Below are 26,046 nucleotides of genomic sequence, written 5' to 3' on the forward strand. Positions count from 1 at the left end.
TTTCTGCCAAAACCGTCTTTAAAAGAAGAAGTCAAGCAAGAGGAATTCATTTCCCATTGCCCATCTCCACAGGAAGTGACCGCCATTTTTAAAAGAAGAAACCAAGCCAGAGGTCCTCATCTCTCATTGCCCATCTCAAACATTACTGGTTTCACACACATGGTACCATGCACTTTTCCCTTCTTCCAGGATCTTTAATGGAGGTTGCAGTACGGACATGCCAAAGGCAAGCCCTTCTGCGCACATCTGCATGTGGACCGCGACCAAAGTCTGGAACCCTGATTTCCCCCAGGCCACCACTATCATGCTGATTTCCCCCGTGCTCCTAACGCTGGCTGCTGCTCACTGCGCTACTGCACACCACACAACACAGAAGGAGCGTTCCCATGCGCCTCCTGCAAGTTCTCAAGCATTTGCTCTCACCCTACACCTAACACTCCTGCACTAGCAGCACCCAGCCCCCCACTCGCTCACACTCAAACAAACTAGCCACCCGCTCACACAGACCACACATCACCCAAAGTACAAGCCACACGCGCATGCATGCTCTTCAACACCTACTCACTCACCAAAGAGCAACATCACAGAGATACAGGATCCACTGCACGATAACGATCCAGACCTGCTCTTTCTCACGGGAACATACTTAAACCCAAACTCTGCACCAGACATCGCTACAACCATCCCCGCTGGCTAAAAGGCAAGGTAAGACAGTCAGCACAAGCCCACCATCCTACTCTGTGGTCCTTCTAGAAAACCTTGGAAAACTTGACCTCACAAAGCTCGGTACCGAACACATGCATTTTGCTGGACACCTATTCTGCCCGATTTTCTCCTCAATCGGCAACATCACAGCAACTATGACCTGGACAGACCACATCCTCGTCAGTTTCAACATACCCATCCCACACTACCACAAACAGACCCCCACTGAAACCACCTGTGCAGATAGAAAAGAATCTCACAAACCTCAACAGGTGATCAGCAAGCGCCAACACCCTGGTTCCCCTCAAGCACAACTTAACGGCAAGAGCACGGCCACTGGACGGTTTTTACACAGGTGAACTCTGGATGACAAAACACCATTGCAAGCAACTGTAGCACAAACGGAGTAGAAGTGAAGACACTAAAGATAAAGACATTATCAAATCAGCCCTACGACGCTTACACTAGGAGATACGGAACACCAAGCGCACAGCTTTTGCAGATCTCATCGAGGCCAGAACAAACTTCGTAATCATCAAACATTTCAACGTGCCTCCTGCCACCTCTAGCAAAATCACCCCCTCACAAGACCTTTGCAACAAGCTCTCGGAATTTTTCTATAGTAAAATAATCTCCATATACAGCAACTTCGACCCTGAACTTGGTCCCTGAACTGGAACTCGTCACCGTCACAACTCAATTTCACATCACGGCTGATAAACGAACCCTTACCTTGTGGCCTGCCGTCACAAGTGTCAAAATCGCTGCTGCCATGACGACCATCCATTCAGGGCTCCACCTGACCAATGCCCCACCACCCATTCACCAGAGGACTTCTACCAATCAGTGAACCACCAACACCCATCCTTAACAACTCCATCGACTCAGTCATGTTCCTAGACATCTGGAAACTCTCTACCATCATGCCTCTGCTTAAGAAACCATCCGCTGCCCCAGCAAATGCTTTCCAACTACAGACACATATCCCTCCTACCAAACCCAGCAAAGGTCTTAGAGAACCTAATCAACCTCACCGACCACCTCAACAACCACCAGCTCCACAACGCCATGCAGTTCAGATTCAAGCCCAACCACATTACAGAAACAGCACTGATTGCTGCCACAGACGATATTGCATGATCCTTGGCAAAGGAGACATGGCAGCCCTCATTCTTCTGGACCTCTCTGTAGGATATGACAGGGTATCACACCTCATCCTCATCAGGCACCCTCACAAGATTGGCATTCAAGGACCCGCTCGCCACTGGATCCGCTCCTTCTTAACTTATAGAACACAAGCTGTCAGGCCAACATCATACCCCGAGGAAGCCAGCAAACTTATCTGCAGAGTGCATCAAGATTCATTGATCAGCCCCACCCTATTCAATGCATACAAAAACCCTCTGGCCAATGTCATCCACTCAAACAACATCAACATCCTCTCCTACACCTATGACACACAAATTACACTCTCCCTGTTGGACAAGACCGTAAAAACAAGAAACAAGTTAATCACCTGCATGACCAAAGTCACTAACTGGGTGAAGGCCAGCTGTCTCAAGCTCAACATCGACAAGACAGAAGTAGTGATCTTCAGCAAGACCACCTCACCATGGCCGTCACAGCATCCTGCTTCCTCAGCATCTTCATACCATTAAGATGCTGAGGAAAATCTTCAAATGGCTCCCAAGCAACACTAGAAAAACTGTGACTCATTTCCAAGTCACCAGCAAATTGGACTATGGGAACAAAGTTTACACTGGGATCACCAGGCTACTCACTAGAAGACAACAAACCATCATGAACTCGACAGCCAGGCTCATCCTCAATCTCCGACACAAAACTCACAACACACCACACTCAGGGAGCTCAACTGGATCCCGATACACAAACACGCTCAATTAGAACTCCTCACACACATATTCAAGGCTCTACACAACTCAGGGCCCAACAACCTGAATAGTTGCATCTCCTTTCACCAACCATCCAGACTCCACCGCTCCACAGGACTCCGACTCGCACACATCCCACACATACGCAGATCCAGATCAGGAGAATGGGCATTCTCTTACATTGCTCCTGAAGTGTGGAATGGCTCACACTAAGTATCAGAGTCTCATCCTCTCTTCTTGAATTCCGCAAGAAGTGGAAGACCTGATTTTTCAATTAACCAACCTACCATTGATAGGGCTAGGCACACACACCTGCTCAGCACCAGGATAACGCCATTGGGGATAGTGTGCTTTACAAATGTACATAACATTTGACCCCTCTAGAGCTTTAGACACCTTCCATCTCACACCAACTAGTCCCCTTTGGTCCTGCATTGTATTTTTTGCCTATACAGAACCACATCCTGTTTATTAATGCCACTCGTATCAAGAAATGCCTTCTATTCTACTTAGGTACTGCAAGGTGATTAGAGGCAATAAATATAATTGTTCTACTGATATAAGACTTAAATGAAATCTGACAACTTTTGGAGCAGGACTCAAGGGGATTTTGAAGTTCCGCCCAAAGCGTAACCAACATAGTGGACAAGTCTGCCAGGATTGCTATAATGAAAATACAATCAACACTGCTGTTTGTAGTGCTAATGAATTTAGAGAAGCATGCAGTAACACACTTAGAATAAAACTAGCAAACAGCACAGACCACTCTCGCTGGGTCACAGAGGCGGTGCATTGTCTTCTGTCTGGTGGCAATATCTTACCATCATGGTCTAAGCTACAATTTCAAGACATGGGTCAGATCTCTAATCGTTGAAACCCTTGGCAGAATTTCATAGCACCCCACTACAGTGGCTTAAGTTTGCCCACCATATAAGGTACACAATTACAAATTGAAAACAATTACGGTTCTTCAAGTTCAGACTATGAAGCTCGCATCACTTTTCTTTCCAGAACTTTTAGTTGTGAATTTATAATAGCAAAGAAGCAGAAGCTAAAACCCTCACAAATGGACTTAAGACAGTTTTTATCTGAATACTACACTCTAATTTCACAAAACAAAATGGTCGCCTGATTATGTGAATCTAAACCAATTACAGGTATCCTGTATTTTAGATGCTGAGATGGTGTTATCAGATGTAAAGAATCTGGCCGGTATCCCGGCATCTGAATTTGCTTATATTGAGTTTTTTCACCGGAATCAGGGATAACCAGTCAGATGTCATCCTGGTAATACTCTGTCGGCATTGGTACTAAGGGACACTCATAATTGGGTTCTAAGTGTTTAAGCGTTGCCAGTGAGTTTTATGTGTGGATCGTCATCAGAAGCTAGCACAAGCTAAATGGGCATGTAAGCACCACAAGGAAGAGAAAGTCTTGGTTTGCACTCACGAGATGGCATCCACCATGGCCAAGCCCATCAGTATGGAGCACACAGCATGATCTTCCCGGTAATCAGGGAGCCCACAGATGCAGTAGTAACAGTCGCCCAAAATCTTGATACGCAGCTGATGATATTTCTGCAAGTAAAGAAAAGTATATGGCGGGTTGCATTATCAGTGTAGAATTTGCATCAGGAGTCCAACAAGTAGTGAACTGAGACAACTTTTAAACTGCTCATGCGGTTGATCAAAAGTAGTATATATCATTTTCTGTAATGTAATACAAATGAAAGGGATTAATAATGAGAAATGAACAGGCTGATACAGTTATCTCTTCTCCCTTCGATCTAGATTCTGTGCTGCCTCTTGGAGATAAATTAATAAATTAAGAACAGTGCGGGATAGTAGCTACTACACCTGGATTACCTTTTCAAACCCTCTAGCGTGTCCTTGCTAACCCTGGTCTTACGGGTCATAGACACAACAGCTGAAAGTTAAAGGAAATTTGTTTACATTTTGCAGCTTCCTTTCCTTGTTCAATCATCAGCAAACTGGTGGTTGGTGGGGTTATAATGTCGGGACAGAGGTTTACATTTTGTGAGGTAACAGGGGCTCACAAGATTAATGATCTTACTTCCTTTATCCCTGGCAGTTTTGTGAATCAACATCCATAACAATTTATCACTGGCCACTGACTGTAGCCGATACATAAAATTCATTTTTACTTTGACGATCTTACCCTAAATACCATTTTGTCAGCTGCATATAATATTCAATCTCTCACTTCAGGTACTATGAGTTGGTTTTGCCAACAGTAATGCAGAGGAATAAATTCCTATTATTTTTAGGATTTAATTTATCTGGAAGTTGCATGTTATTCTGTTGAACAAACTTAATTGAACTGTGTTATGTTGTATATTGCATTCCTTCGTCGTCTTTGACAGAATGTTCTAAGTCAGTAATGCTGTCAAACAGAGGACCAATGGTATTTTAGAAAGTATCTTTCTTCTCAGTACCAGCGCCGGCTCAATGAGTGCACAGAGTTCATTTTTCAAGTTTTATCTTACTATTCTCTTAAGACATTTCAGAGAAAGTACTGAACCAAATAAGATGATCCAATTGCTCAAACTATATTTACAACCAGAGCTACCTAAGAAAATAATATTTTGTCTTCAACTGCTATTGCCTCGAAGCAAATGTTGTAGAAAGCATCTAATATCTATGTTTGTTTTGTTGTTTAAACACATTTAATAAATGAACATTTTTATGGTTAAAGTTACCATGAAGGAGTATGTATCCTGATTTAACAGTTATGAGAAATATGTATTTGAAAACATGGGGGTGTCTAAAAGGAAGTAACTCAAAAAACAACATAAGGAAAAGGAAGCCTGAATTTTGCCATTGATCTTATTTGGCCCATTTATGGAAACTTTAAGATACTGCTGTTGCTTTGCCCGTCACGGCTGGATCCATTACCGATTAGCTTGCTGATGCACACAGACAGCACACAGCTAATCAAGTATGGTTTCATTTGCAGAAGCTGTTACCGGTTCTGCAACTCTATAATTGATTCAACATTTTGAATACTGATCTAAACAAATAATGGTTTTAGAAGGAGACAATCACAGTTCAGCTAAATCTAAATGAGCAGTGGCTGGAGCAAGTTGGAGTTACAACTATTTGGGAAAAAATGTAAAATTGGTTTAGTCTGGATGGTGCATGATAAGGGCGCTGATGCTAAGGCCAATAACGGCTGTAAACAATTGTACTAACATTACTAGAATGGTCAATAGTATTTCTTTCTTTAGTGACTAATAAGAACCCTTACAATAGGTTTAGTAACTTTACTATATTTCCTTTATTATAAGCATATAAAGCCAGGATCATTCTGATTTTTATTATGGTCCCATCGTCTAACCAGACAATTAATTAATGAGATAGTTTGGCTTCTTAGAACTTTGGAGATCTACTCCTCAGTTCAGGCTACCATCAGACTTTGGGACATCAAGCTTAAGCAGTATGACTACCAAAAAAATAAATCTTTACTGAATCTGCCTTAAAAGAGTCCTGCCTTATGTTATGAAGACAACATTTCATGACACTGAACTACTAGTACATAGATATCTGTGGTTGAGTATTTTGATATTTCGGAATGATGATTTAATTTATAAATATCATGTGTGTGATCAAATTGGCTCAGTAAACGACAAAAGACATTTGATCGCTTAGCATTTGAGAAGACACTGAATGAATTGCACGCCATTCTCAATCATCTTAGCCTCATTATAATACGTGCTTAAATTTCACTATCCTTATGTGAGCGCTTGGTTTGTAAGATTTAGATTAATTTAATTGAATTGAATGCTTTATTTGTTTAAGGTGGGTGGACTAAATAGAACAGTGAAATAAGCAGTGTGGAGTATGTGGTCTGCATTCATAGTATATAGACACCATACTCGTAAGTTAAGGCAACCTGGTTCATTTAAAATTGTACTAGAAAAAACTAACATAAGAACAATTGTACCTTCACCTAAAAACAGTTTTATAATGACATTTTGTACAAATGTAGTACTGTCTTTAAAATCTGAAGTGTTATTGAATGCAAAAGGTTTCACTTTACATTTAAAACTGGATAGAAATGTTTATCTTACAGTGGAATCTCAATTAAAATAAATGTATTTTGCAAAAGTATGGTAAATTATTACAGTCTCAGTATGGACTGCTGAGGTACTGTATTTCAAATTCTATTCTAAAACCTCACTCTTTACGACCATCATCCATCAGTCGCCACCTAACTAACTGTTGGTGCCTAAAACATTCCATTTCATGATTACTGGTCTACCTGTTAGTTACCCATGTTCTAATGAAAGTATCAAATGATTTACTATCCTGAAGTAAAAGGAGCATCCTGCGTCCTCTTCATCCGGGATATTCACATTTTTCATAAAGAATGCAATTACATAGGTTAGATAAATGATTTTATCTTTTTATGAGTTATCTTCTTCTAAATACTACCTTATAATGCCTCTTATCATTTGTTTTGGTTTTTACTTTATCTGGTTTTTTTAAGTCGATTTGCGGTTCTGACTTGCTTAACCATTTATACAAAAGATACCACTTAAGCTATTCTCAACTCTTCTTTGGCAAAAGAGTCAACTCCTGAAGCTCTTTGCTTGAGTGTTTGTAAAACTATGCAGGTCTTTCTCTCAACCCTCATTAATTATAGAACTTGGTGTGTTCCATTATGCTACATGACAATTATCCTACTGTTTGTAATGTCTTGAACATATTTTCTCTAACCCTTTAATTCATACTTAAGAGTGCTGGTCTGGAGAAACACAATCAGAATTTAAAACATAACACAGTAGTTGTGGTTATCTGTACTTATAAGACTTTATTCCTACTCAAATGAACCCTTTTCAGCAACCTTGGAATAGCGAAAGATAGAAAAACATATGGGTTCTAAACCCATGCCTTGAAGCACCTATGCAGATGCTTGATTGGTGTATGTGAAATAAAAAACTAAAATTGAGAAATCACATTGAAGGAAATAAAATCATTGAAAACAATTTTTAAGGAAAGACAATTTCAAGTAAATACAAAAAACTAAAATTAAAATAAAGGAAACATTTTAAAGAAAGTTAATTTTAAGGCAAATTCCCAAATTATATTAAAATTAGGTGGAGTTTAGAGAAGGGTTTTTGGGTTCAGGGGTGGGTGATTTTTAGGGATGGAGAGGGTTTTTAAGGGTCATGGATGGGTGCAGTTTAGGTGTAGAAAGATGGGCACTTCAGGCAGGATATGAGGTGCAGAGTTGTGCACAGTCTCACTTACATTTCAAAGAATCTGCCTGGAAATTCCAGAATTATCTGTGAGGGGAAACTCCAGAACTTTCTTCCAATCCAGAGCTGGTAACAGGCATAAAAATAGCACCGCAAAACGTACAAGATGATGGATGGAATGTTGCACATTGGCAAAACATTCACCCCCAGTCACAGATCTGGGTTTAATCCATTGTTATTTTGCTCACCACGCCACCCCAGTTCAGACATGGCCATATGCAAATCAGTCTTGACCCTGTGCCTCATGGGAACAGTCCAGCCCGAACTGCAATGCCATGTCTTCCCTGGACCGGAATCAAGCATCTTAGGACCGGTTTCGGGGTTTCACCCCTCTTCAGCCAGGATGGCTTGACTCCAGTGGCGTAGTGAGCACGGGACCCACGTCTTCTGAAAGCCCGAAACTAGTCCTAGGATGCTTGTTTCCAATCCAGGGAGGACCTGGCTTGGCAGTTCGGGCTGGACTTTTCCCATGGGGCACAGGGTCAAGACTGATTTGCATATGGCTGGGTTCAAACTGGAATGGCATGGTGAGCAAAAAAGCGATGGGTTTAGGCCCACATCTCTGTACTGGGGTGAATGTATGACATTGTTCTGCATTCTGTCCACCAACTGTTGTTTTTGCATTTGTCACCCCGAGTGGGACGAGTGTGCTCAGACGTGAGTCCCGTGCTCTCCATGCCACTGGAATCAAGCTATCCTGGCTGACGAGGGCTGAAAGCCCGAAACCGGTCCTAGGATGCTTGTTTCCAGTCCAGGAAGGACCTGGCTTGGCAGTTCGGGCTGGACTGTTCTCATGGGGCACAGGGTCAAGACTGATTTGCATATGGCTGGGTTCAAACTGGAATGGCATGGTGAGCAAAAAAATGACGCCCAGATCTCTGTACTGGGGTGAATGTATGACATTGTTCTGCATTCTGTCCATCAACTGTTGTTTATGCATAAAAAGAGGACCCTCAGACCCACTCTTCAGTTCACGTCTAAACCTGCGGAGAACTGCCCTGCTGCCAGAGACCTGCTGTGTACTTCAGAGGACTGCCCTGCAGCTTCAATAGACTGCCTGCTGCTTGAGAGCTACTTTTCTGCTTGAACCCAAGAACACCATAGTGACTCCAAGGGCTAGTTGTCTACCCTCCTGTTCAAACAAGGTGTACCTTGACCCAGACTGGAGTCAGTCCTGACTCTTAAAGTGGTGCCCCTCCAGCCCTGGACCCTTAGAAGTGTCATAAAGGTGCCCAAACAGCCAAAATCCAAAACCTGGAACTTAAAAAGAATTCTGTCAAAAAGTGCTCTTGGAACTGAGAGGAGATCGGAACCTATCTGTTTGCAGATTTGCCCAAGGTGCTTGCTGGTCGACCTCACTTCCAGGTAGCTCCCGCTACGTTCTTTTTGCACTAGCAAATTCTGTTTAGCAGCTTCTCTCTGGAAGGGTATCCGGTCTCCTGCAGCCCTCGTGAGATACAGTCTGCAGCTTCATCCCACTGGAGATTTTTTATTTCCAAAAAAGAGACTAATTCTGTACGTAGAAATCTTCACTGCGACTTCGTCCAGTGACTCCCTCTGCAATGATGCCTCCTCCTGGTACACCGCCGGCTGCCTTGCCGCACTGAACTTTACCTTCTCAGACATTTTTCCTTTTAGATTTCTTCTCTGTCCAAAGGTAAATCAAGAGCGTTCCCAATCCACTTCTTGTATCCGAACCGCACTTCATAGTGTTCAGCCATAACTTTCGACTTTGCCCCAATCTCATGTGACTAGATGTCTGTGATTGACACTTTGATCTTTTAGGCACTAGTTTTTACAAAAAACTGTTAAAATTCATACTTCCTGTCCTCCTAACTAGATGTTTGTCATTTTGGTGTCAAATGATTTATCAAATTTTACTCTATGTTTCTAAATTAATGTGGGATTTTTATTGTTTCTTGTTTTCACTTTATTATTGTTTAACCCCTTGCGTGCGCATGACGAAACCACGCCACGGGCGGCGTGTGCTCATGACGGAGTGGTTCCGTCATGCTGCGGCTGCTCCGCCCACGTGTCGCTGATTCCCCGCCTGTGCGGGCGAAATGAAGAGTGGGCGGAGTCGTGACGGAACCACGCCGTCATGAGCACAGCTCGCCCGTGACTCATGACGGCATGGTTCCGTCACGAGCATGGCGGCGCCGCGCTCACCCCACACCCACCCCAGCGCCGCGGCGGAATTTGCGTCGCGGCGAAGGGGTTAAGTGCTGCATAAATACTTTACACATTGAGTCTAAGTTAAGCCTGACTGCTTTTGTGCCACGCTACCAGGGGGTTAAGCACAGGTTGATTTTGCCACTTTTGTGGTTCATCTTGTCAAGGATTGTCGCTGTTGCTTGAGAAGGGCTCACATCACCCTCAACCAACTGCTTAATTTCTCACAGTGGAATTTTGGGCTGGAGAGGGTTTTAGGGATCAGGAATTGGTGGAGTTTAGGCTTGGTGAGGGGTTTTTAGGGTTCATGGATGGGTGGAGTTTAGGGCTGGTGGGGACCTTTTAAGGTTCAATAATGAGTACAGTTTAGACGCGGTGAATGTTTTTTTGGGGATCTAGGATGGGGTTGGGCTTATAGGGGTCAGAAATTGAGGGTGTTTAAGAGTGATGAGGGGTTTTTGGGATAAGAAATTGGGGGCGTTTAAGGGTGATGAGAGATTTTTAGGGTTCAGGAATGGGTGGAGTTTACGGGTAAAAAGGGCTTTTAAGTTTCAGGGGCAGGTGGAGTTTAGGGACCCAGGATGGAAGTAGTTGCAGTTTGGCTGGACTGTTCCCAAGGGTCAGAACTGATTTGCATGTGGCTGGGTCCAAACTGCGGTAGAATGGTGAGCAAAAGAAGGATGGATTTGGCCCAGATCTCTTGACTGGGGGTGAATGTTTGATATGTTCAGCATTCCGGCCATCATCTGTTTGCGCAGCAAACATCTCAGCAACAGGTGCACCAGTCCCATAAGTTATTTTAAAATGTAGCCTGTCTGTGACTAATTAAGTAACAGACAGTTTAATGTCAAATGTGTCCTTGTTGCCAATTTCTTTGCAGTAGAGATTTTTAAAAGAAATCTATAAATGGACTGCCAGACCCCACTTTTCATGACTCTGCACCCCCTTCTGCTACCACATTTTTACCACAATTTATGGGATACGTGAGTATTTTTTCCATTTCCTGCACAGCATCCACTGCACTGTAAATCTTAATTGCTTTTTTCACAGCTCAGATGTTTCACAAATGCGAGATATAATAGCCCAGGTTTTTATGTTCCACTGCATGACGGAAATGGTAGATATGTTTGCAGTAATTCCAAATACATATTCTGTTGTTTTTGTAGGCTGTCTGAGAAGTGTACCGGTGCTAGTTAGTTAGCAACAACATGTCCACACAGAATGATGCTTCAATACCTTTCCAATTATCAGTCCATGTTGCAAGAGGTAGTGTTATGTTGGCACATTAGGCCCCAGTAGGAACATCACCATTTTACATGCTCACGTTTAAAGTTGACATTTTTCTTGAACGTCAACACTTGACACACATTTGCTTGCATGCCTGTATGGGATAATATTCTCTGAAATGTCTTTGCTTACATTTACGGTCCTTCGTATGTATATTATCAAACATTCTGTATGAGAGCTAAAGTTCACTGCACAAAATGTTGTTTGCTATTGTCTGCTCGGCAACAGCTTTGTAAGGATAGAATCAATAATTGTGGCCTGACTGAGGCTTCGGCATGGCAACATGGGTGAAGTTTGTTATATAAATGAAATCACTCCTTTGTCTAGTTAGAGGAGCATTTCACTGACACTGGGTCGCCCCATGCGAGAATTCGAGCCCAGCTAAATCCAGTTTACCTCCTGAGAAGGATGGTGCCCGGCTCTGCACCAAGATGGGCTCCACGATGAAACATACCCACATGTAACTGGGGAGTTAGATCACCCTCAGAGATCTGGCAGATTCACCCACCGTAAGCACACTAGGATAGGGAGTGCTAGGTGGGAGCATAACTATAACTATACTCAGATTCAAGCACATAATCAATGTAAACAGCACAATGTTTTTTATTTAGTTTTATATAGCATGAACTCGACCCGAAGGTATCGGAGCGCTTTACATGAGCAACAGTTGCGTAACAGACACATTCATTTTGTTAGGCAGAGGGAGATTACATTATTTGCCGAGAATGACCGGATGTTGAGCGTCCCTGACAAAACTCAAGGCCACTTCCCCAGCTTTGAGGTCAACTGATCTAGCCATTAAGCCACATCCTTTACCCTGTTTGTTTTCTTTAACATTATTGTGATGCTGAGTACTCTGTTTTGTTTCCTTCCATTGATAACTACAGCAACAGAGCATTCTACACAAGAATTGTATTGCTTCAATAAATATTTTACCTGCAAATTCAAGAATTTCTTGTGTCTCCCTTTCGGCATGCCTGAGTTACCAAACGAAAGGGCTTTAGATCTGTTTCCACGAATTCCTAGTGGGAGTCAGGGTTGACATGTTCTGATGTCGCACATACCACCCTGTTACCTTGTTATGTTAAGGGTACAGATGGTGCACTGTAAGCTAGCCAAGAGTAAGGCCAACATATCCTGATGGTGTGCGTGGACTCAGTCTTGCACAGTTTTGATGTTTATGCTGTCCAAACACACAGATTTACTGAGAAAGTATGAACCGTATGACAGTAGGTTACTCTCCAGCCTGGGAGCTTTCAAAGTGGTGTACGCCACTATCTCTAGTGACTTTTCCTCTTTTTACTAGGGTGAATTACTAGACTCCATTTTGGTTTGTTTTTAATTTGTATATTCTCTTCTGTGACAAACATTTTCGGAGCTTGTTCTCATGTGTTTGGGTAGTTTCACCCTTAGCCCTTTGGTTTCTGCCTCATACAATCATTTTTCATCCACTTCCCCTTCTCAGTCCTTCTCCTCAATTCTACCACTTCTAGTTGTCCCTTAGTTCCTCCCTGGGCCATGCCCTACATACCTTCAACCCATGGTTCCTTCCACCTTGCTCCAGTAATTCTCTCCACGGCCCCTCCCACAGTGCTCACCTTTTTAATAATCTTTGTTTCTCTTCCTGCTATTTCTTCAGCTCCACGTTGTGGGTATCTGAAGCTGGCGGAAACAGAAAGAACATCTAGGGCGCCCCACCTCACCTTCTATTGTAGTTTCCAACAGCTATGAAGACAGTCACTCATTTGGTTTCACCCTCTAGTTTTCAGCACCTCATTGCTTCTGTAATGGACACTTTTTGCTCCTTTGTTTTTTTGTATTTGTTTGTGAGCTAGACAAGGTATGCGCGAACAGCATATTAACTTTCTCCCCAACCTGCATGGTTTGATTTATGTCTAATCAAATAAAGAGGCAGGCAATTTCACTGCTTAGGTGTGGGGCAGTGCACACTTTCCACTATGCGGAAGAGGGTTTAAATGTTATTCAGACCCATTAGAGTGACTATTGCAAACAAAGCTTCTGTCCTCCAGCCTAGATGTCAGCCCTGCAGCACTGCTGTGTTTCTTCTGAAGTCTGAGCATAAGTGATTTGGAGAGGAGGGACTAGAGCACCCTCTAGCACAGCATGGAATTGGGGTACTATTTGGGGGACTTCCATTCTCCGTATTGTGGTACCCGAATATCATTGTCAAAATGGAACTCAATATAAATATAGAGTCCTTTTGTGTAAAAAATGTTGCTCTTTGGAGTTAACAATTCAAAATGTACAACCAATGGGATTATAGTTTAGTAAACAATATTTAGGACAAATTTATGTCAGACGCTATCTCTGTACATATAATTCTGACATACTTCCCTCTCAGATGCTGTTGTAGCTTCATTGGTGTTTTCATATGTACAGTTTAATTTTGACCACATTCAGATGTGTCATCCTAGATTGTAAAGGAGTATGACCCTTGGATTTGGATGAGGTGCGACCAGGCTTTGGGCTAATAAATAAAGACAAGTTGTTCTTTTTATTACGGTTGTCTAATGCAGAACAAGCCTCAGTGGTACCTGGACTAATGCAGGTGGATGCACTCGTCTCGCTGTCCAAGTAATCCTCTAAGTTCATTAGGATTGTAACAGTGTGATGAAAATGGCTATTGTGAATTGAGAAAATGTGCTGAGGACGTTTAAGAAGGATCTCTGTCATGCCTCCATTTATTTTGAAGTGTTTCACCCTACACACTCTTTGATAATTTCCTGGCTTCTGGGCCTACAGGTGAAGGTTTGTTGCTAGCCTCGGACTATTACACAGTGTTGGTGCTTTTCTCTGGAACAACTATCCCAGCTTGTCTACGGCTTCCGGGGTTTAGGCCAGGAGACATAATATCTGTGCATGGAACAGGAATTTTGGGTTGAACGTCACCAACATGTATGGGTAACTCAGCTGAGGCTACCTTTGGATGTGCACCAGATCTTCTCGAGACAGCTCGGACACAGCTATTTGTGTTTGGATAGCTGGGCAGCAAATAGTTAGAGCTGCAATGTTAGAGTCATTGTGAAAGGGAGATGCATGGAGGGTCACTAGATTGCAGTGGAGAATATGCTTTCCACAACTTTGAAGACATCTTTGAGGTCTTCAGAGAATATTGTGGCTCTGAATTTCATTGTGCTTGATTCCTGTTATGAAGATAGGGGACAGCTGATTATCTGCTACATCTAGGTGGAGGCCATTTACCATGCAGTGGCCATAGTGAGAGGATGTTACTAGATGGAGATCAAGTGAGGAGGAGCCCTGTAAATGTAGATTATCGATTCCTCCCAGGGAACTCCACCTAGAATTTAATCTCACCTAATAGCAGGATTTGTTTGGTAGTCAGAGCTAATGCGCAGAGGACATCAACACAGAATGTAAGCAATACTCAGTTGGCCTCTGGTCTGGTGGGTACAAGCCTGGTATGTTTTTTAGGTTGGACATTGGGGATATGGCAATGTTGATTGCCTCGGAACTAGCCCATCTGGTATTATTATTATTATTATTACATTTATTAGGCGCACAGCTACCCTGATAGGGTTTCCCGTATCCTGGTATACTAGAGAATGATACCACTGACAGAGTCTGCACATAATATGGTTACTTCTTTCCCTGATATCTTCTCGATACCAGGTGCGGCTTTCTGCCGTAAGCCTGATCTTGAATCTGAAAATCAGGGGTTGCTGCAGACTGTGACGTCTTGAGTTTCGGATTCTACTTCTGTTTTCTTCCAATCGGGTCAAAGCTTCCTGTAGTTTCTATACGTTTTCTTACATGTTTCCTCTCATGGTGACATTTGTTTTAATCTACCCTGTGTTTCTGCGATGAATGTTCAGCCACATCGTTGGTGATCAGAGAGCAGCTTGTTCTTCTTTCCTGTCTCCGTATTGCTAACTAGGATCCAAGCCGAATTATTTGTCCATGATCCTATGCTAGTTCTGGTTCTAGTTCTGATACTCAACTCTCATGTTTCATTTTCCAAGCTCAATCTCTTGATCCTTAATTATCTGATATACTGTCTACTGCTCTTCTACTGCTGTGAACTAAAGTAAACACTTTCCTTCTGTTCTCCATTCTTTTTAAGCACCTTGAGTTCATACGTTTCTATTGTTAGTACCTCTGAGCAATTTTGTGCCATCAAATGGTTCCAAAATCTTTTACACCACATCAGCCTTATGGGCCATCGTCTCTTATCTCATTATTAAGGCTGAATTATTTCTTTACATATGATTATTGTGTAACCATATTGAGGATATTGAGAATATGAAAGGATTTCAACCGCATCCATGCAAGAGGTTAAACACGAGGAGCTGAAATTTTGTGAAAAGAAGAGGGCATGGACGGTGCTTTGTTCTACTACTCCTCAAGTTTCAGCTTGTACCCGGAAGGAAGGGGTGGTGCAGGTATTAAAAGAGCCCAACATAATCTAAAGGAATCCTCTTATAATGCTGCATGATGGCCAACTATCAGAGGAAGAATGCTTCTAAAATTGGTACCCAAATGTAGTTCATCGCTGTTCGCTGAATGAGACTGAGCTGCTGACTTCACTGAGGATAATGTCGGAAATGTTTCAAATTACATGCAGCCTATTGCTTAAGCAATGGGTTAATCAGCAGGGAACTGAGGACAACAGGCAGACACATGATGCCTCAGACAAGCCAGGCTAAAGTAATTTCTAAGCTGCCTCTCTCATGAAGCTGATGGCCAGCATTCTAGTTTCCCAATATTTAAAGATGAAACTTAGCAGATGTTCCCACCAAAGCCCCATCTCTGAAACAACTTAAATCCCTGTGCTATCCCTTGCGGCCAGATATAGATTAAAGGATTCGGAGAGAAATGGGCAGGCACGAGGGAGGGGCACTCAGTGGCTCTCGGCTTAAGAGTGTCCCTGGTGTCTACCGCAAACAGCAGTGCTAGTATTAAGGAGACCGTGGGTGTGCCTGGCAAAGCAGGGCAGCAGGAAAACCAATGGGTTCGAATTTTCAAATCAAGTTAAGTTCCTAGTGCCCAGCTAAAATACATGTGGCAAAGCTTAATAAATGCCCCACGTAGCCAAATGTCAATGTAATAATATGCAAGCAATACATGTCAATATTTCCTAATAATATTCCTTACATGCACTATAAAAACAAGCATTCCTCAAAAGAAATGGCGAATTATTTAAATCTGAAGAGAAAAGGGTCAATTTTGGACAAAATTCTATTGTGCCTGAATCACAAAATCCCTTTGCATTTACACACCAATTTTGCTGCATAAGTCTGTAATGCATCCATTGATTTGTTTTTGTCGCAAATCAAGTTGTGACAAAAATGAATTGATCAATCACAGAAGCTAATGTTTTGCAGAAACAAATCAATTTGCTATAGCAACATGCTAGCCAAATTTGATCTGCAGCAAATTGAGACAAGTGAAGAAATTCAGGGCGGTTCCACAAAATACCACAGCCATATCATCAGTCTTATAGTCAAAGCTCTTACTAACTGTGGTGAAGCCGCATCCCATACACATGCATTTCCGCATCTAACTCCTTAGTACTTTGTTCTTTTTACAAAGACAAACTATGTTATGTTACTCTTTTAAAATCTTGAATAGCACCTCTACTTTTTTCTAACACCAAATTTCATTCAAAACAATCACAAATTATTCCTTGTAATCTGCTAACAGTTCTGGGAAGTGGAATATGCTGGGGAAAGGCATGAACCATTAAAGGGTTACGAAAGAAATACATGTTCTCCTTGGCAAGGAAACATAGGGCTGTATGCACGAAACTTTGAGTTTGCATTTCCTAAACAGCGAATCCAAAGAAATCACTATATAGGAAATAAAAAATGGAATGTATAAAAATTGCGATTTCCTAATAGTGATTCCTACAGAGTCAGAATCGCTATTAGGAAATGTTAATCCATTTGTCCAATGGGCCTAAAAGGCCCACAGGATGAATGGGTTTGCATTTCCAAATTTGCGATTTCCTAATAGGAAATTGCTAATTTGGAAAAGCAAAACCAAAGGTGCCTATGGGACTTAGGTCCCCCTTGATGCACCCCAAAAAAATGTGGTGCACATATTAATGCGCAAAATGCCCTTGGAGCAAGTGTGCACTCTATTGGGCCGATTCACAGAACTAACTTAAGACTAAATCCTAAACTTACTACCATTTTGGTATTCACAGAAGGCACTTACTCATTTTGGTATTCACAGAAGGCACTTACTCATTTCGGTATTCACAGAAGTTAGTAGACCTAACTTTAGGACTCCTAAATGCCTTTCGTGAATACCGAATATCTTAAAGTTAGGATTTTTCTCAGTTTAGAAGTAGTCTTTAGGACTCCTAACTTTACTACTCCTAAACTGAGAAAAATCCTAACTTTAAGACTTTCGGTATTCACAGAAGGCATTTAGGAGTCCTAAATTTAGGAGTCCTAACTTTACTACTACTAAATTGAGAAAAATCCTAATTTTAAAACTTTCGGTATTCACAGAAGTCATTTAGGAGTCCTAAAGTAAGGAGTGCTAACTTTACTACTACTAAACTGAGAAAAATCCTAACTTTAAGACTTTCGGTATTCACAGAAGGCATTTAGGAGTCCTAAAGTTAGGACTACTAACTTGTGTGAATACCGAAATGAGTAAGTGCCTTCTGTGAATACCAAAATGGTAGTAAGTTTAGGATTTTATCTTAAGTTAGTTCTGTGAATAGGGCCCTATGACACTAACAAAATTGCAGTTTTTGGTGCCTTTTCCTAATTTGCACATGGTTACCATCGATTAGGAGTCAATGGTAATAGCATTTCCTAAATGGCCATTTTGCATTTAGCAAATGCTTTGTACATATGCTTGGGAAAACGCACATAGGAAATCCCCATTTGCGATATCCTATTTTGGGAATAGCAAAATGCATAATTCTACTGGGTATAAATCAAATTTTGTGATCGCGTTTAGGCCTTTGTACATCTGGAAAGGCAGTATTGCATCTCTTAACGGACCAAAATTGCGATTCGGTCTGCTAAGAAATACAAATTTCTTTCAAACATTATCGCCCAAAGTTCTTAGAATTAGGTGAAAGAACGGATGCCCCCGGGGCAGGAAATTATCAACAGTACGTATTTGGGTTACGTGCAACCCAGTCCTGTAAACCAAAGAACACAAAGATTCAAAAACCATATAATGTAAGCAGCAGTTTAGTTTAAAATTCCTGTGCAGTCCTAATGTAAAAATTTCCATGGGACACTTACAGCTGCAAGCTTATCAAAGCGGGCAAAGAGTTCATTCAGGAGCTTGACAAGTTCATGGGCTGTGCAGGTAGAGGACAGCTGAGTGAAGCCCACAATATCAGCGAAGAGTATGCTACAAGAAAAAGTAAGAGAATGGGTCAAGAAGGGACACAAATTGAGAGATAATGTGGCAAGTGGGGTCACCAAACGACAATAAAGACAATATGCACGGAAAGATACAATACTCCTTGGAAATCTGACATTTCAAAAAAATAAAAAGGTTCATGATTTGGCCTTTTTGGCAGTCCAAGAATTTACCTTGCATGTTGAAGGCTGTGATACCTCTTATCCACAAAAGCAGAACAAAAAAGGTAAATTATTCTGCACATTAATGCCAATTTCAAACCATAAATAAAGTCAATCTCACAATATACAGGATATCAGTCTAACAATAAATGGAATATCAGCCTGACAAACAGGATGAAAACCTGACAAAAGGCAGAATGCTAATTTTACAGTGTAAGAAATCAGACAACATACAGAATGGCAATCATATAATATACAGAATGACACACTGGCAAGAAATGGACGATTCAGAGAATGCAAGATCGGGTAACATATGAATGCCAATCTGACAAGTGAGACAATACCAGTCCAATAATATACGAAATATCAGTTTCACCACATACAGAATAACAATAACTTACAAGATTACAATTATGAAATGCCAGGCTGAAAAAATACAAAATGACATTCTGGCAATTTAAAATTATCAATCTTGCAACAGTAGGAATGCCTATATGATAAAAAAAAGAAATGTCAGTTTGATACCATTCAAATGCCAATCTGACAGGACATGAAATGTCAATCATATTGTGTGGGAAAATGGCCCCTCTTTCGTGGCCACGCCCCTTTTTTTTATATATATCTATATATATATATCTAAACAAGGCAGAGGAACAGCTACTTTCCTTTGGGCTATCATACTGCCCTGAAAGTACTTTTAACTATGCATTGACAAGAACGGACATTTTTAAAGGGGTACGTAAATTGAAGTTAAAGAAATTCCATTTACTCAGAGAGAAATCAAAGTAGAGACACTAATGCAATGTCACAAGTATCACCCTCATTCAATTTAACTGCCTCAGACCAGTCAATAGTAAGGGATCTACAAGAAATAGCCCAAGAGAACACACTGTCAGCAGGGAACAGTCAAAAATCTGAACTGACAGGAGAATTAACTAGCAGTAACAATGAGCAACTCAACATAACCACACCCTTTAAACCAAAATCAACGTTTACCCCAAAAACACCTCAATCGACATCTTTCATGAACAAACTATTGCAGGAATCAAAAGACTGAACCACAAGATAAGAGCAAACAAAACAGAGAAAAATTAATAAACAGGAAATTCAATACCACCAACTCATGGCCAAATTGAAAAAGAACAGTCAGATAATTATAAGAAATGCTGACAAAGGGGGAAATTTGGTCATCTGGGAAAAAAAAAAGAGTGTGTAGAGGAAGCCATGGGGCAAATTTCTGATCGCAAATGCTACCAGAAGAGTGATATGCTTGCTCTAAAAACAACATACAATTCATACTACAACAAACTACTAGCATGGAGAAGTGCAGGAATGCTAACAATGGATGAATATAAATTCCTAAAAAATGACACACCATCGACACCTGTCATTTATTTCATCCCTAAGCTACATAAGAACCCCCTCAACCTCCTGGACGGCCTATAATCTCTGCAAAGAACAGCCTAACAGAAAAAACATCACAATTATGTGGACTATTTTTTACAAGAGCACGTCCAACAACTTCCCTCTTACATAAAAGATACAGGTGATTTTTTAGCTAAAATACATGATTTCAACTGGCATGATGATTTCCTACTAATAATGATGGACATAACAGCACTTTATACAAGCATCAACCACAAGGATGGAATAAGGGCAATACAGCACTACCTTAGAAAAAAAACAGCCCAATTCGAACAGCAAAATGCTAATCAATATGATTGACATTTGTTTGAATAACAATATTTTCATGTTCCAAATTGCTTTATATCAACAGTTACGAGGCGTAGCAATGGGGGCCAGCCTCTCCCCCAGCTACGCATGTCTACATATGGGCTGGTGGGAGGAGCTGGTCCTAAATAAGTCTTTTGAGATGATAATGCACAACAATGTGAAATTGTGGTTAAGGTTTATTGATGATCGGGGGGCGTGGCTTGGACGCCGGCTGAGATGGCCGCTTGAATCCGGAGCTCCGTCGCACCGGGGCGAATCTGCATGCCTTACGGAGGCTTTTCTGCTCCGTTACCGACTTCCTTGGCAGCATTCAAGGTCAGAATGTGAGGCGCTTCTGGTGAGGTCTGGGAGCTCGTTTATTTCATGAAGAATGATTCATTTTCGGCGTATTTTCTAAACGCCTCAGCACGTCCGCCATTTTGTTTCTCTCGTGATGCCAGCGCGCTTGAGTGAAACACTTCTGCTGCTGCTCCTTGCTCTCTCCCTGAGTCCTCCTCGCCTGCGCTGATATTCCTGTGAAGTAGATAATCTGTTTTTTGGACTTTGAGGCCACATAACAATAGTCTTTTACCTCATGATGTTTTTTTTTTTTTTTTTTTTGCTGGGACGCTTGTGTAATCCCCTGAGACAACGCTGCGCTTTCTCTAACTGTCAAACGACCTTCTAGTCAAACTTGATATTGGTCATGCGGTTTTGGCATCACCCTGGATTGAGTTACTGTTGGAAGTTATGAGAGGGGAATACGTCATTGGACACCAAACGATGCCTTTTTTGATATCAGCTCCTTTGGAGCATCCTGTTCCTTACTGAAGCACTGGAAGTCTTTATGGAGTTGGTTGGAGGCCAGTAACACTTCATAGTATTACCACTATTGTGTGTGTTGTCGAGGCGCTGTGCAGTTAGACCGGTGTAGAGGGTATCAGCTAAATCACCTGGTGATTAGGGTAGCCACCTGGTCCCTGTGCTCTATTCTGCCTGGGCGCTCTGGTGTTTTTTGCCCTGTTGCACACTTTCTACACGCTCAGGTCTCTATGGGCAAGCTTCGTAACCCAAAGTTCGTATTTGTACCGTCGAAGACCTCTTCTATGCCCTCATCCTCTTCCTCCCCAACATCAGATCAGTCTTCACCCACAGAGCAAATGGCGGCAGCGGCTTCCAATCGCTCCTCTCCACCGCAATCAACCTCAAATAAGCCGTCTCCCCCTACTACATCGTCTAAGCGCTTGAAACAAGACTCTCCTCCTCCTGATAAACCTTCTTCTATATCTATGGAGCTACTGCTGGAGGAAATTCGCGCTCTACGTCCATTTGTGGAGGAGACTAATACAAAAATGCAGCTTTTTGAGGCGAAATGGGCGACTATGGACAGCCGGGTATCTTCCATGGAACAGCAAGTTGTGGATATTCACACTAACTCTCAACGCATCTCCTCGCTGGAAAAGTCCGTACTCGCACTTCAACAACATACCGAGGACTTGGAAAATAGAAATCGGAGGAATAATCTTCGTATTTATGGTCTGCCGGAATCTTTGGAAGGAGATGACCCTGTTGCGTTTTTCTCCTCTTTTCTTTTGAAACTTTTGGACATTCCTACCACTACCTCTCTAAGTATCCAAAGAGCCCACAGACTTGGCCCTCGTTCCTCATCAACGAAACCACGAGGTGTCATCATTCTATTTTTGAAGTTCACTGACCTCCTGCTGATCCTTTCTGCAGCTCGCTCCAAGCGTCAAGTCTCCTGGATGGGTCAGAGGGTGTTCTTCTCTCAGGATGTCTCTAATGTCACTGCCGCAAGAAGGAAAGAATTTTTGAATCTTCGGCCCCCTCTTCGCACTCTTGGTGCTAGATATGGTTTATTCCATCCCTGCCTCTTCAAGGTGACCCATCAAAATCAGACCTGGACTTTTCATGATCCTGCCGAGCTTAAAAACTTTATTCATATCCAAACCAACGCTGGCATGGATACCTCCAACTCTGCTAATGGTTGATTACTTATTTTCCCTCTTTTCTTGCAGGTCTTCCGGTTAATGTTCTTGTATTGGCATCCATTTGTCCCTTTTGTCATTTGTCATTGTTCCCCATTAGTTGCTGAAATGTATTCTTTCCTACACGTATTTTCTTTTTGTTTTTATATTGTTGCTTTATATTGTTGCTTTATATTGTTGCTTTTAGTATAATTGTTTGCATTATCTTCTTTCTTATCTAGACTGGCTGGTGTACTACCCTTCATCCCATGTGATTCGTTTTGTTCGTTTCCCGCCCTGGTGCGGCTGGCTCTCCTGGCCTTGGGTGGTCATCCTTGTCGAATCCTTCCATAACCCCATCATCTCCCTTTTTCTCCCCCTCAGGTATGTTTCGTTCAGTCGTCCTTTTTGGATATGTACTGTCTTTTCTCGTATCTCTTTTTTCCTGTCCTTCCTCTTCTTCCCTTTTGCTTCCCTTACTATCTATTTCTTTATTTTCTCTACTTGTACTATTGCTGTATCTTTTTTCCTATTTCCCTTTACATGTACCTTTTACTTTTCTTTTTTATCGTCCTTTCCTCTCGCGTGTTTATTGGCATTTCTTTCTTAATTCTTGTTGTTATGGCTTATTTTCTGTGATCATGATTTTACTGTTTTTGCCTTCAAAGTTAAGAGACAGAGAATCCTTTCCCACCTAGCTTCTTATAACCCAGATTTAGTCCTTTTGCAGGAAACCCATCTTACTGAAGCTGAATCGCTTAAGTTGAAGAGAGGCTGGGTGGGTACGGTTTTGTTCTCTCCCTCTTCTAATAAAAAAAATGGTGTTGCTATTTTATGTCACAAAAAACTAAAATGTACGGTTGTTTCCCAAGAGACTGGCACTGATGGTCGTTGGGTATTAGTTAAGTTATTAATCAATTCTGTATCTTTAACTGTTCTTAATGTTTATGGCCCTACTCACCCTGACTGTAATTTTTGGCCTTTAATTACCTCAAAATGTTTTCAACATAGAGATACCATGTTTATTTTAGGAGGTGATTGTAATCAGATTGTTGATCCGTTTCTGGATCACAAATCCTCTGTCCGTTTTACTCCTCATAAATCACACAAGCAATTTCTTGACACCATTTCACAATCACATCTCATTGACTCATGGAGACTTTCACACCCGGATACTCTTGACTACTCCTTTTTCTCACCTCCTCATGCCTCTCTCTCCCGCCTTGATTATATTTTTCTTTCTCAACCCCTTTCTCAGAACCTCTTATCCTCTTCTATCGAACCCATAGTTATTTCTGACCATGCCCCTATTGTCACGACCCTCGATCTTCTTCCTGCACCTCCTAAAGCCTCTCGCTGGCGTTTTAATAATTCTCTTCTTACTGACCCTCTTTTCTCCTCTTCCTTTCTCTCCTTTGCTAAGGAATTCTTCTTACTTAACTCTGACCCATCTTTGGCTCCTCATGTCATTTGGGTCTCTTTTAAAGCAACCGCACGCGGTTTTGTTATTGCTTTTGTTTCTAAAAAAAAGAAACACTTTCTTAATAAGCAGAAAAGCTTATTGGCTCATATTAAGTCTTTAGAGCATAAATTCTACACTTCCCCTAACAATTCTGTTTTGCCGGATCTTATACGTGCTAAACTTGATTTTAATAAAACCACTACTGATAATGCCTCTTCAGTTTTGCTCCGGAGTAGTGCTCGTTACTATGGGGGTCGCAATAAGTCGGGTAAGCTTTTAGCTAACTATCTTAAAACTCGTAAGGAGCGCACATCTATAGACTCCATTTACTCTTCAGAAGGCCTACTTCTTCATAAAGAACAGGACATTCTTACCCAATTTCAACTTTTCTATCAAACTCTCTATACTCCCGAATCTCCTCCCTCCGCTTCACTCCTTCAATCCTATTTTGAAAGGCTCCCTGCCCCCTCCACCCCTCTTCTTAATTTTTCTGATCTTGAGCATGACCTTTCTATTACTGAGCTTGATAGCGCCTTAAGGACTCTTACTAAAGGTAAAGCACCGGACCCTGACGGCTTCTCCGTTGAATTTTACATGCATTTCTCTGATCTTTTGCTCCCTAAACTTCTATCTCTTTTTCAATCCTTCTTTCTTTCCGGTTCTGCGGCTGGCACCTTTCATGAAGCTACAATTTGTCTTATCCCCAAGGAAGGTCGTGACCCTCAATTTTGTAAAAACTACCGTCCGATATCTCTAGTCAACGTGGACTATAAATTATTTGCCAAACTCCTTGCTTTACGTTTGGACCCTCTAATGCCCCACCTTATTGGTAAGGAACAATGCGGTTTTGTTAAGGGTAGACTCACCTCGGACAATTCTCGCCTTTTCCTCAATGTTTTAAATAAGGCCGCATCTCTCTCCATTCCTCTTGCGGCTATTTCTGTTGATGCTGAGAAAGCATTTGATAGAGTGGATTGGTCCTTTCTGTTTGCTGCTTTGCGCTGGCATGGATTTGGTTCAAAATGTATCTCCCTTATCTCTTTACTTTATTCGGCCCCCAAAGCATCAGTTCTAGTCAACGGTCATGTATCCTCGTATTTTTCACTCCAGCGTGGTGTCCGTCAAGGTTGTCCTTTATCACCACTTCTTTTTGTTCTCGCCCTTGAACCATTTCTGACGTCTATTCGAAGCAATACATCTATTTCCGGTTTTCTGTATGGCAAGACACATTTGAAACTCTCTGCATATGCCGATGACATCCTTTTATTTATTTCTGCCCCTGAGCAATCTATTCCGGCTCTATTGGTTGAGTTTGACTCCTTTTCGCAGGTCTCTGGATATAAGATTAACTCTGACAAAACGGAGATCCTACCTCTTACAAAATTTTGTTTCCCCCATCAGTTTTCCTCCACTGGTTTTGCATGGAACTCCTCTAAAATTAAATATCTCGGTATATGGTTCTCTAAATTTATCTCCTCATCCGTTCAATTGAATATGTCTATAGCTCTTTCCCGTATTGATAAATTATTATCCTCTTGGAATCCTCTTTATCTTTCATGGTGGGGCCGGCTTGATTCGATCAAGATGATGATATCCCCTATTCTCATATACATTTTCTCCATGCTTCCCGTACACATCCCGGATATACACTTTAAACGCTTTGACTCCTGTCTTTCTAAATTTCTATGGAAGAATAAAAAGTCCAGGGTTGCTTTATCCATTCTTCGAAAACCGAAATCGAATGGTGGAGTCAATTTCCCAGATTTTCGCCTCTATCATAAAGCCTTCTCTTTACGTCAGGCCTCTAGATGGCTTGTCTCACAACCCTCTCCGTTTGATCCTCTTTGGCTTTCTATTGAGCGCTCGCTACTCTCCCCTTTTTCTCTCCTTGAAATCACACATTTCTCTGCCAAGAGTTTGTCTACTTCTTTTCCTTTATTCAGATATACCTCCTCCCTTCTAAAATCCTTGGTCAGCTCTACCCCTATTGCTCGTGAATCCTTTTTAGAATCCC

General features: G+C 41.7%; 1 protein-coding gene across 2 annotated transcripts in view; it reads right to left on the reverse strand.

The window, feature by feature from the left end:
- The window catches only part of ADCY3 (adenylate cyclase 3), a 335,432-nt gene that overhangs the window by 102,159 nt on the left and 207,227 nt on the right, over nucleotides 1-26,046 (reverse strand). For both annotated transcript variants that reach the window (XM_085613086.1, XM_085613087.1), the window contains exons 4-5: nucleotides 18,588-18,699; nucleotides 4,047-4,174 (exon numbers count right to left, since the gene is read on the reverse strand). In XM_085613086.1, coding sequence (XP_085469212.1) covers nucleotides 4,047-4,174; nucleotides 18,588-18,699 — 240 coding nt within the window. The remainder of the gene's footprint in view (nucleotides 1-4,046; nucleotides 4,175-18,587; nucleotides 18,700-26,046) is intronic.

Source organism: Triturus cristatus, chromosome 6, assembly GCF_964204655.1.
Source record: "Triturus cristatus chromosome 6, aTriCri1.1, whole genome shotgun sequence".
Taxonomy (NCBI): Eukaryota; Metazoa; Chordata; class Amphibia; order Caudata; family Salamandridae; genus Triturus; species Triturus cristatus.